The sequence below is a fragment of the Eubalaena glacialis genome, chromosome 2 (genome assembly GCF_028564815.1).
Source record: "Eubalaena glacialis isolate mEubGla1 chromosome 2, mEubGla1.1.hap2.+ XY, whole genome shotgun sequence".
Taxonomy (NCBI): Eukaryota; Metazoa; Chordata; class Mammalia; order Artiodactyla; family Balaenidae; genus Eubalaena; species Eubalaena glacialis.
Genome location: NC_083717.1, coordinates 996927 through 1009616, shown reverse-complemented (window position 1 = coordinate 1009616; position 12690 = coordinate 996927). Strand labels below are relative to the sequence as shown.

Below are 12690 nucleotides of genomic sequence, written 5' to 3'. Positions count from 1 at the left end.
GAGATAGGCAACCTTCCAGAAAATGAATTCAGAATAATGATAGTGAAGATGAGCCAGGACCTCGGAAACAGAATGGAGGCAAAGATCGAGAAGATGCAAGAAATGTTTAACAAAGACCTAGAAGAATTAAGGAACAAACAGCTAGAAGAATTAAAGAAAAAACAAGCAGAGATGAATAATACAATATCTGAAATGAAAAATACATTAGAAGGAATCAATAGCAGAATAACTGAGGCAGAAAAACGGATAAGTGACCAGGAAGACAGAATGGTGGAATTCACTGCCATGGAACAGAATAAAGAAAAAAGAATGGAAGGAAATGCAGACAACCTAAGAGACCTCTGGGACAACATTAAATGCACCAACATTCTTATTATAGGGGTCCCAGAAAGAGAAGCGAGAGAGAAAGGACCCGAGAAAATATTTGAAGAGATTATAGTCGAAAAGTTCCCTAACATGGGAAAGGAAATAGCCACCCAAGTCCAGGAAGTGCAGAGAGTCCCAGGCAGGATAAACCCAAGGAGAAACACGCTGAGACACATAGTAATCAAATTGACAAAAATTAAAGACAAAGAAAAATTATTAAAAGCAATAAGGGAAAAATGACAAACAACATACAAGGCAACTCCCATAAGGTTAACAGCTGATTTGTCAGCAGAAACTCTACAAGCCAGAAGGGAGTGGCAGGATATATTTAAAGTGATGAAAGGGAAGAACCTACAACCAAGATTACTCTACCCAGCAAGGATCTCATTCAGATTCAATAGAGAAATCAAAAGCTTTACAGACAAGTAAAAGCTAAGAGAATTCAGCACCACCAAACCAGCTCTAAAGAAATGCTAAAGGAACTTCTTGAAGTGGGAAACACAAGAGAAGAAAAGGACCTGCAAAAACAAACCCAAAACAATTAAGAAAATGGTAATAGGAACATACATATTAATAATTACCTTAAATGTGAATGGATTAAATGCTCCAACCAAAAGACACAGGCTCGCTGAATGGATACAAAAGCAAGACCCATATATATGCTGTCCACAAGACAGCATATATTAGAAGAGCTAACACCCATCCTTCTCAAACTCTTCCAAAAAATTGCAGAGGAAGGAACACTCCCAAATTCATTCTATGAGGCCACCATCACCCTGATACCAAAACCAGACAAAAATACTACAAAAAAAGAAAATTACAGACCATTATCACTGATGAATATAGATGCAAAAATCCTCAACAAAATACTGATGAACAGAATCCCACAACACATTAAAAGCATCATACACAATCAAGTGGAATTTATCCCAGGGATGCAAGGATTCTTCAATATACGCAAATCAATCAATGTGATACAACATATTAACAAATTGAAGACTAAAAATGATATAATCATTTCAGTAGATGCAGGGAATCAGACTCCCTGACTTCAGACTATACTACAAATCTACAGTAATCAAGACAATATGGTACTGGCACAAAAACAGAAATATAGATCAATGGAACAAGATTGAGAGCCCGGAGATAAACCCACGCACCTATGGTCACCTTATTTTTGATAAAGGAGGCAAGACTATACGATGGAGAAAAGACAGCCTCTTCAATAAGTGGTTCTGGGAAAACTGGACAGCTACATGTAAAAAATGAAATTAGAACACTACCTAACACCATACACAAAAATAAACTCAAAATGGATTAAAGACCTAAATGTAAGACTGGACACTATAAAACTGTTAGAGGAAAACATAGGAAGAACACTCTTTGACATAAATCACAGCAAGATCTTTTTTAACCCCCCTCCTAGAGTAATGGAAATAAAAACAAAAATAAACAAATGGGACCTAATTAAACTTAAAAGCTTTTGCACAGCAAAGGAAACTATAAACAAGACAAAAAGACAGCTCTCAGAATGGGAGAAAATATTTGCAAACGAATCAACGGACAAAGGATTAATCTCCAAATCGCCAAAGAAGACATACAGATGGCCAAGAGACATCTGAAAAGCTGGTCAACATCACTAATCTTTAGAGAAATGCAAATCAAAACTACAATGAGGTATCACCTCACACCTGTTAGAATGGGCATCATCAGAAAATCTACAAACAATAAATGCTGGAGAGGGTGTGGAGAAAAGGGAGCCCTCTTGCACTGTTGGTGGGAATGTAAATTGATACAGCCACTATGGAGAAGAGTATGGAGGTTCCTTAAAAAACTAAAAATAGAACTACCATATGATCCAGCAATCCCACTACTGGGCATATACCCAGAGAAAACCACAATTCAAAAAGACACATGCACCCACATGTTCATTGCAGCACTATTTACAACAGCCAGGTCGTGGAAGCAACCTACATGCCCATCGACAGACGAATGGATAAAGAACATGTGGCACAGGGCTTCCCTGGTGGCACAGTGGTTGAGAATCTGCCTGCCAATTCAGGGGACATGGGTTCGAGCCATGGTCTGGGAAGATCCCATATGCCACGGAGCAACTGAGCCCGTGCGCCACAACTACTGAGCCTGCGCGTCTGGAGCCTGTGCTCCGCAACAAGAAAGGCCGCGATAGTGAGAGGCCCGTGCACCACGATGAAGAGTGGCCCCCGCTTGCTGCAACTAGAGAAAGCCCTTGCACAGAAACGAAGACCCAACACAGCCAAAAATAAATTTAAAAAAATAAAAAAAAAAGAACATGTGGCACATCTATACAATGGAATATTACTCAGCCATAAAAAGAAATGATATTGGGTCATTTGTAGAGACGTGGATGGACCTAGAGACTGTCATACAGAGTGAAGTAAGAAAGAGAAAAACAAATATCGTATATTAATGCATATATGTGGAATGTAGAAAAATGGTGCAGATGAACCGGTTTGCAAGGCAGAGAGAGAGACACAGATGTAAAAAACAAACATATGGTCCCCAAGGGGGGAAAGCAGGGGCGGGGGGTGGTAGTGTGATGAATTGGGAGACTGGTGTTGACGTATATATATACTAATTTGTATAAAATAGATAACTAATAAGAACCTGCTGTATAAAAATATAAAATTCAAAAAAAAAATTTAAGGGCCCCTGTGTAAGAGCTGAAATAGATTAAACTTAGGTGCCAACAGTTACAAATTTGTCAAAGCTCCCCTCATTTCTTAGCAATCATTCTAGGTTTTTTAAAGGAACTCAGTCTTCTAATGCATTAAAATGCATTCTTGCCTTTGTGTTTCTTTGGTCATGGTGATGGGAAATGGACAAAATTATCTTGTATTAATAGAATTTTACTGGTTTTACAAAACGAAAAACTGAAGCTGAATAGTTACGAGAGATGTCTCTAGTTATGAGCAATCCCTTTGTTTTGTAGACATTTGAATGGGTTGGGGGGAGCTGACTATTTGGAAGAAAAAAAAAGAGAGAAGAAATGAAGGGAGCTGTGTGCTCCGTGAGGTCTTCCGGGAGCGCTGGCCCTCGGTATGCAGGACGCCTGGTTCTTTGCTCTGGATGGTTATTACACACCAAGGTGTCAGAACATGGCTGCCAGCTTCTTGCTTTGCTTTAATCATAATTTATGTTTTTAGCAGGTATGTAACCTACAACTGCTGCTCGAAGTATTGAAGCAATTACGTTTTAGAAATTAAAGATTTTATAAAGCTAATGTTTGTTTGGGGAACAAAGTTTAGCTTTTGCGTGGATTCTATTTAATGATGATCCCACCGCCCAGTTTGACTTCATGTTACAAACACTGAAGCACAGTAATAGGTGAATTAGGCACGCCTATTTGTCATCTGTAGGTTTACAGAAGCATGTTTAGAATGTTCAGTAGATCAGTTGCTGTTGAAATGATCCAAGTATGTGAATGTCTCAGGTTGCTTGCTAGCAGGTGAGCTTATGTTCGTTTGCTTTTCTTCCAGATTCACGAGATACTTCACTACTACGAGAAGCAGAATCCCACGCCCGTCCTCCAGGGTGCGGCAGCCTTAGCTGGTGATGTAAGTGTGCCTTTCTGAGCTCAGGGGGACTCGTCCTCCGCGGCCCCTTGGGGGCAGGACTCACCCTAGTGCAGACAGAGGCGTGTGCTCCTAGGAGCGAAAACTGAAAGAAGTTGCAAATATCTCCAAAAGGCCTGTCATCCCTGAGTTTACGCTGACGCTAGGCTGATTTTCGTTCACTTTCCTGTCCTAAAGATTTTGCATGGAGATGATCCTCTTGTCCTGCCTTGGTAACTACGAAACAGAAATTTTAGACTGTGCCTCTGTGGGGAGAGATGCTATCAGCTCTTAGAGTCCGAGAAAGTCACAGGCAAGAGAAAAGCTTTGGAGAAACAGAGACAAGACGGCTGTATCGCTGGCAGTCCTGAAACTGACAGACGCTAGCGGAATGAGGCGGACGAAATACGTAAAAAGTCAGGGTTGTTTTTTAAAGGGATTGTAAAGCATAGTAGTGATTTGTGGATATTAGACCTTTCCAAATTACCTTCATAACCGAAAAATAAATTTGAGCAGCAGTTGGCATTGATGGAGTAGTTAATTTCCTGTAGCTATAATTTTATTTTAAATCTGGGTCAGGGAACTAACTTGCTGTTTCTTACTGTTAACTTCTGGACTCAGATGAACTGAGCACAGACCTGGATGAACTACAGGGGACACTAAGCTGGGCAAGAAATACATGTGGCGTGGAGGCTGGTTTTAGTGACATCCTACGGCGTATCTGTTGTTTTTTAATCTTTTACGTTATTACAGTAAAACAAACTGTAGTTCTGTTTAGGAAGATATTAGGGCTGTAAGTATAATGAAAAAAATTGACCATCTTCAAAGGTTGATTTTCTTTGATAATACCGTGTATTCTAGTTTAGAAAATAAAGCATGTGTAATGAATCTCCAAGTTGTGTGTTACCTGTTTAGTCCCCATTTTTTCCTTCCATTTCTACAGAGATTACAAATTACAAGGGTGTTGCAATATACATGTTTTGTGAAGAAGCTTACCTCTGTGTTGCAGAACCAAAACACTTGACACTTGAGAGAGCCTTGAAAACCAGTTTTAAAACATTTATTGTTGAGGGTTTAGGGAAATATTTATTTATAAACCAATGTAATTAAGGCCCAGTCATGTTACAACAATATTGCATTTTTTTTTAATTAGAGATTTTTATGTCAATATAAACTTAGCATTTTGTAATTCATCAGAGCAGTGTATTTAAATGTTTGATTCAAGAGTGCAGAGAGCCTTTTGTGTCTTTTTGTAAGTTAAAAATTCTGTAAAAAAATGTTACCTTGAAAAAGGAAAAGCACTTTTTGAAATGTAATCAGTGAATATGTCAATTTTATCTGATTTTATTTTTTGTGTATAATTTATATTACACCCCTCGTTTAGAGAAAAGTCCTTTCCAGAGATAAGAGCAATTATTTTTAGTTCGTTAGAAACTATAGGGACAAATGGAACTTTCATGCAGTGTTTTGAGAAGGGTTTTTAAATGAAAGTATATGTACGTATTTTGCATTCCGTGCTGCATTTTTCCATAATTCTAATCCTTTTTTCTATTTGAATCTTGCTTTTCTTCTTATGAAAATGATATGATCCTTCTTATAGCCTAAGATTGAGTAGAGATTTTGATAGAGGCCTCTTAATGCAGAACACAGGGCAGGTTCCAAGCTCCACCCCTTTCTTCTTCGGCTTCAGCTGGAACCGGCAATGGGAATCTATAATCCTGGTGGTAGAGAACAGTCAGCATCTGAGGTAGCAGCATAGTTGTCAACCTATTATAAGTCATTTTATGATTAACCTATTTTATATTTAACAGACTGTGTAGGTAAACATAATAAAAGTTTCAGATCATTTGCTCTTTTAGAGGTATTCTAGTTCTTTTTACCCCAGCTCTAAACAGCAAGCTACTGTGGGTTTTTAGAAACCCTGTGGATTTCACCACCTCATTCAGAAGTTCTTTTTTCTGTTTCTTTTCTTTTTTTGTTTTTACAATGTCAAAGCTTGATCCAGTCCTTTTTACAAGTGGTCCTTTGTCTGCATGCAGAAGACCATTTCGTAGGTGAAGTGCTGGGATTTGCCCCCTGTGCAGTAAATCAGAAAGTGATCTAGCTGGTATGATTTCTTGAGTTGTACTCAGTGGAGAGCGTGGGCTGGAATCAGGGCTACTAAGAGCCTCAAAAGAAGAACAGTGATTGATAGTCTGCTTTCTTTCCTGCTGACTTGCGCTTCATCACTGAAAAAGTAGCAAGAGAGATTCTCAGTTGTCACACGTGGAGCTCCCCTTGGTCTTACTAACTGTTCTTCATGTCACTGTGATCTCCCGTGCAGCTGGCGGAGGAGCTTCAGAACAAGCCATTGAACAGTGAGATCCGAGAGCTGTTGAAACTACTGTCAAAACCCAATGTGCAGGTGAGGACATGTGACACCTGTAATAAATATATCCGAAAAGGGCCACTTTCTGGGACTTCAGATGAATTTTGTTTCGAGCATCAATTTTCAAATAAATGTATTTTCAAATAGTGCACAGTATTTTAATCGCCTAAGTCCCATTAAGGAAAAAGAGTTGAGCTTTTGATGATAATGTTGTGACAATCTATAAAATACTTAAATTGGGAAGCTCAGGATTTAAGTTGGCAAATATAATGGAGCTTCAAGGTCGTTTTTCTTTTAAATGAAGTTAAGAGTACAGGATACAGAACCTATTAGCGATTTTGTTTAGGTTCATTTTGCTTGGCTAGTTAATGGTGTGCCAGTGTATTTGACAACAGTATCTATTTTTCTATGGGACTGTCTCAGCATTCCTCTTCCTGTCCCCATTTCCTGCCCCCTCTTCTGCCAATTTGTGTTTTAATGCATCGTACCATTTTACAGAGCAAAGCATTTTTCCAGTGTAAATACCAGTAAAATATTGGCAGATCCATTTCGAGTCTCTGTTTTTCTTACAAGTTTATCACTTATTTTTCCTCCAGGTGTGATTAGTCAACGATGTGATTTGGAAATTTTCCTGTTAATTCTGAGGTCATTAATGTATTAAATTCTATAACCCATACATTTTGTACTTGATACTACCACACTTGTATGTGAAATACTGTCCAGGAGTCAGAATTACCTGTAGATCAGTAATTATGTAATCAAAATGATCAGTTATATCATGATTTCTGTTAAGCATATATAGACTGTTGAATGAAAATGTCCATCTAGATGCAAAAACTGATGATTTATTTCTACCTTTTCTGAAAAATCTCCTTCGGAACTGTGCTATATATGGTCTTAAACTGATATTCAAAAAAGTATTAAATAAAAGATAGAGAACATGCAAGTAAATATAAAGAACATGAATGTATTTCTGCAAAGGGTAAATGAGCTATGATTAGTAATATGAGAGGAATTGACTGGCGCAGAGGAAATTGATGATACTTTAGTTCTAGAAGAATAAGGATCTGGGTAGTGCAGAAAGGTCGCTTAATGCTGAAGACGGAGTGCACAGAAAGTGAGCAGCTTGGAGGAGATTCGTGAATGCTCTGAAAATTTCTTCACTTTCCTTATACTGCACTTGGGAAGTTGATGTTAATCAGAGCATGGCAAGAGTACCCATGAGGCGCTTGGTAAGCTCCTTTTTGAAAGCGTTATCTTGGTTTGAATTTTACAAATTAAAGAGGAATGTTTCTGACCCCCAGAAACAAAAAATCTGATTTTGGTATTCCGTTCAAGAGTGTTTGAAATGGAATAGCTAATAATAAAGAGGTTATACTGGATGGAAACTGGTATTTGGCGGGAGAGGGGGGTGTGATCTTAGGTGGTTATGCGATAAGAGAAGGTATGTACATTTTGGTGTCTGCCCCAGGTTCCTGGCCCAAAGCTTATAAAACCCTAGTTAATTTCCTAAGTGATAAGAACACTGGAAGCATCTGTTGTACTTGTATTTATTTGTCTTTGACCCTGTCCCTGACACAGGTCTCCTCCAGCCCTTGTAAATTTTTAAGTGGTAAGAGCCCCGGGAGCATCTTTTGTTCTAATGAGGTGACTCTGGGTGGGCTCCTGGCTGGGGGCTGGTCACCAGCAAGACCACACCAGGATTAGAAGCTTGGAATTTTCAGCCTCACCCCACCCCTGCCGCCATCCTCCAGAGAGGGGAGAGGGGCTGGAAATGGAGTTAAGAATTGATTATGCCCACGTGAAGAAGCCTCCCTAAAATCCCCAAAGTGTGGCGTTCAGAGAGCGTCTAGGCTCGGGGACACATCCATGTACCAGGAGGGTGATCACCCACCTCCACGGGGACAGACGCTCCTACCCTCCAGACCTTACCCTGTGTATCTCTTCATCTGACTGTTCATCTGTGTCCTTTATCATACCCTTTAATAAACTGGTGCATGTAAGTGTTTCCCTGAATCCTGTGAGCTACTCTAGCAAATTAATTGAACCCAAGCAAGGGGTTGTTGGAACCTCACATCTGCAGCTGGTTGGTCAGAAGCACACGTGGCAGCCTGGAGTGGTGACTGGTGTCTGAAGTGTGTCTGGGGGCGGGGGGGGCAGTCTTAAAGGATTGAGCCCTCAACCTGTGGGAGCTGACGCTCTCTCTGGGAGGATGACCTCAGAATTGGGTTGAACTGTAGGACGCCCAGGTGGTGTCACAGAGAATTGCTTGGTGTTGAGAAAACCCCTCACGCGTTTGGTGATCAGAATTTTGTTTGTGTGAGCAGTAAAGGAAGCACACAGGAGAGAAACACAGCAAGGAAGGAAAAACTCCTCTAGAAGGAAGAGAAATGTGGGTTTTCTTCTCTTTACGATGGCATCCCGCAGCACCATAGGATGCAGCTTTTAATTGAGTACTTAAACTTTGTTATGGCAAAAATACCTCAGATGAACGATTTTGTCTGTTTTCACATTTACGTAGCAGTGTGACTAAGGAATGGTGAGAAGTCAGCATGAAAGGTGTATGTTCAGGAAATAACGCGTAGAAAGTGGGTGACATTGCAGACACTCGACGGTACAGTCGACAGTGGCAATTTCTAGTTCGCCAGTCTTGGGAAGAAAATACTTTTCTTCCCAATTTGACCTAACATTTAACATTGCTGTCCTTGAAATCATTTATGTTAACCACCATCACTTTGAATCTCACTTTTGAAGGTAATTACTTTAAGAAGTGCAGTCCCCAAATAAGTTTTAAGCTATTTCAGAATATGATCAAATACTCCTTTTTGTCTTGGGAATAAATGAAAATATTTGCTTTTTTTTCTTTTTTTTAAGAGCAGAAGCAAGGCACAGTAGAATATAACGTGTACATGAATTGTTCGTTGAACTGACAGTTAAAATATGAAAAATGTAATTCCAAGGGGTTAACTTGAATATTGCCTTTAAATTTTAGTGGATAAGGGAACTAATTATTTACTTTTTGAAGATTGCTCTTCCATTTAAAATATTTAATTCACAATACTGAAAGGAAACCTGAAATGTACCTCCAAAGTAATAATGATTTTTTAAAAACACACATAGGTATATACAACCAAGTGTGTAGCCAACTATGAAATGATAATACGTGCTTTCTATAGACAGCTCGTTTTGAAAAACATTAAAACTTTCTTTGGTAATTGGTACGTGTCACCAGAGTTGGATCTTCATTCATTCATTCCTACATGAATTCAGCACCTCCTCTGCGAGTCCGTATAGCTAGAACTTGTGGAAGATGTATGAAGATACATGAAGATTAATGAAGGTGATAGAAATAGTGGGTAAAAAGAGGGAACACCCAGAAATAGTGTGGAACACATAGGAGTGGAGCCGGCGCTGAGGCTGGGTGCGGGCGGGTTGAAGGGGACTGCAGAGGAGATGGTCTAGGCCAGGTGACGCCTGAAGGCTGGTGTGAGGTGACCGGAGGGGCAGAGGAGTGAGGGATGAGTCGGGGGGACGAGGTGAGAAATGAAGGTTTCCGGCATGAAGTCCTACAAAGGAAATAACTTGTCACATTTGAGGGCGTAAAGTAGACTTCGTGTGGCTGAGCAACAGCGTGTGAAAGAGGGAGGGGCGGGAGCTGGGCAGTAGAGCTGTGGGTCGGGGCCGACCTCCTGGTTTACCCAGGGCAGCCTGGTGTTCGCCTGTAGCTCCAGTGTTGTTAATATTAATAGCCTCCCTCTTAATTTCAGTGGTTTCCTTATTTAGATGATAAATTATATGGCCACTCTAATTGCGAGCATATGAAAAGGTTTGCATTCCATCCTGAGAGCAGTAGAAAGTCACTGGAAGGATTTAAATAAGCAAGCGATGCCATCACTCTGTGTGTAGTATGCACAGCAGTTCCCCGGGTGGGAAGGCCAGCTGGGAGCCTGTAGAAATAATTTGGGTGCAGCGTGACTGTGGTCCTAACAAAGGATGTGAGGATGGAGACAAGGAAGTGGGGGATGGGTGGGATTGGATGTAAATTCAGTATGAGGTGTTGGGACAGCTGGTTAATGATTTGGGGAAAAATAAGAAAGACCTCTACTAGAATGAATTCCAAGTAGATTAAAGATGGAAGTGTAAAAATTGAACCATAATCATGGGATAGAGAAAAAGCATTACAGCCTCAGGGGCAGGTGGACACACACACACACATGAAAAGTTAAAAAAAACAATCCATACATGAGGTTGGAAGGCATAACTTATCTTTATAACCGATTTATGATATTGTCTTTAATAAGATGTGATAGTTTATTACTCTGACTTTAATTTTTACCTTTTACAAAGTGACTTGATAAAAACTTTTGAAATTAAACAGAAAAGAATTTTGGATAATACATAACTGTGTTTTGAATCTAAATTTTAAAATAGAAGTCCCTATCCTTGTTGCTTTATTAGTGAAGATGAGCATCGTTTCATATGCTTAATGACTTTTTATTTCTTCTGTGAATTGTGTGTTCATATATCTTTAGGGATAACTACTCTTAATTGGCTGCATTACCTTTCATTCCTTTTTGTATACAGAAATATTACATATACATTTTTTCCCATTATAAGTAGGGTAATAGGATGCACTACTTACTGTATTGGAATACACCCAGTCTTTAAAACTTTGAATTGGTCAGTTGCCGTATACAAAAGAAATAATTATTATTACTCAATAATGTCTACAAAATCCAGTCTTATTGTCCAAATCTTACAGTCCAGGAAAAATAACAAAGTATAAAAGAAACCACATGGTGAGAAAAAGGTAATGATAGAGTCACAAGAGGCCTGCGTAGATGTAACAGACTCTAAAGCTTGCTGCAGTGGGGGAGGAGCACGGGCCATTTAGGGGGCACTGCAGAAGGGACGTTGGTCTCTACAGAGACTTTGTTTCCGGGGAAAGCAAAGAGAGTCATCAATAAATAAAAACCACTCCTAGGCATCACATTGCCACATTAAAGGCAAATCATCCTCTCTGAGTTGTCATTCAGTGGCTCATTTTTTTTTTTTCACATTTTACTCTTTATTTTCTGCTTAAATCAAAATAAGAGTTCATCAAGCGGGTCTACAATAAGCATGTGGTAAATAAACAGTTGTAAGATGAAGATGTATTGAGTTGAGGACAATGGGGAATTTGTCTGACTATATTTTATGAATTATGTTAAAATTTTCAGCGTGGATCACAGAAGTGATTTGCAATTTCTTACACATCGGTATAGAATAAGTCATTGAAGCAGGTTATTTCCTTGGATTTGCAAAAGGGTAACATTTCACTCCCTCAAGGGCTCAGAAACTAGGGACTTAATGATTAAATTTTCTAGTGTTGAACGGCATAGACTTTGGAGTAAGACAACTGAACTTGAAGCTCAGCTGTACTAGGAACAAACTATGACTCTTAAATACTTTACTTAATCCTCAGTTTCTCCATCTGTAAGATGAGGATAATACCAGTACTTATAAGATTGTTAGTATATACAAAGAGAGTTTTGGGTGCAGTTTAATGGTATTGTGGCCTTGGACCTAGGATGTTGAATTCTGTCCTGGTTGGGATCCTTCCTTGCAGTGGCTCATTTTTGATAAAAGTGAGGTGACATCATCTCTAGAACATGGTATTATAATTTAGGAAGTCAGGGAAAATTTGGTAGATTTTTAAAAGGCAATAAAATAGAAAGATGTGTTGTAATTTTTCAGCTTTCCAAAACATTCACTTACCAGAAATTACTCACTGCCTGGGCATGCGGAATGGATGAGACTTCTTTAAAGCATAATAAATGGCAAAGTTAAGCTTCCTTCTGGAAGAATAAATCAGTGTTACTCATCCTTATGAGTCAGACACTTAATTCTAAGGACCTGACAGATATTTAGAGCATAGAATTGACTCCAGGGGGTCTAAGGCAGGGAGAGCTTGGGAGCCCGATGAGTTACAAAGCCCAGTGTTCAGTTTCCTGCAGATTCCTCTAAGCGACAGGTAAACCCATCAGCTGTGATCGGTGGCATATGGAAACACAATTTTCATTTAGGTACTGCCTCCTGAAAGAATGTCTGTATAGTGAAGAATAAAGTCGCTGCAGTTAAAACAGGAAAATGGAATACAAAGTTACTTTTAGTTGTCCAAAATAAAAATGTTGCTAACCAAAACTATTTATAAAGCAAAGCTGTTAAAAACAATGAACTTGATATCTGTAAATTAAAGTATTTTTTTTGGAATCCAGATATGAAAGTACAGAGCTAAGGAGGGAAAATAATAGCTGGTGTTTTAACAATGCCTATCAACTATAATATTCACTTTATTATGAAATATATTCATTAGCATTCCCT

The 12690-nt window shown here is 39.1% G+C and overlaps 1 protein-coding gene across 5 annotated transcripts in view; it reads left to right on the top strand.

Moving 5' to 3' along the window:
• MPP7 (MAGUK p55 scaffold protein 7) overlaps positions 1 to 12690 on the top strand; it is a 252180-nt gene that overhangs the window by 140380 nt on the left and 99110 nt on the right. For all 5 annotated transcript variants that reach the window (XM_061181523.1, XM_061181526.1, XM_061181525.1 and 2 more), the window contains 2 exons: positions 3885 to 3962; positions 6283 to 6363. In XM_061181523.1, coding sequence (XP_061037506.1) covers positions 3885 to 3962; positions 6283 to 6363 — 159 coding nt within the window. The remainder of the gene's footprint in view (positions 1 to 3884; positions 3963 to 6282; positions 6364 to 12690) is intronic.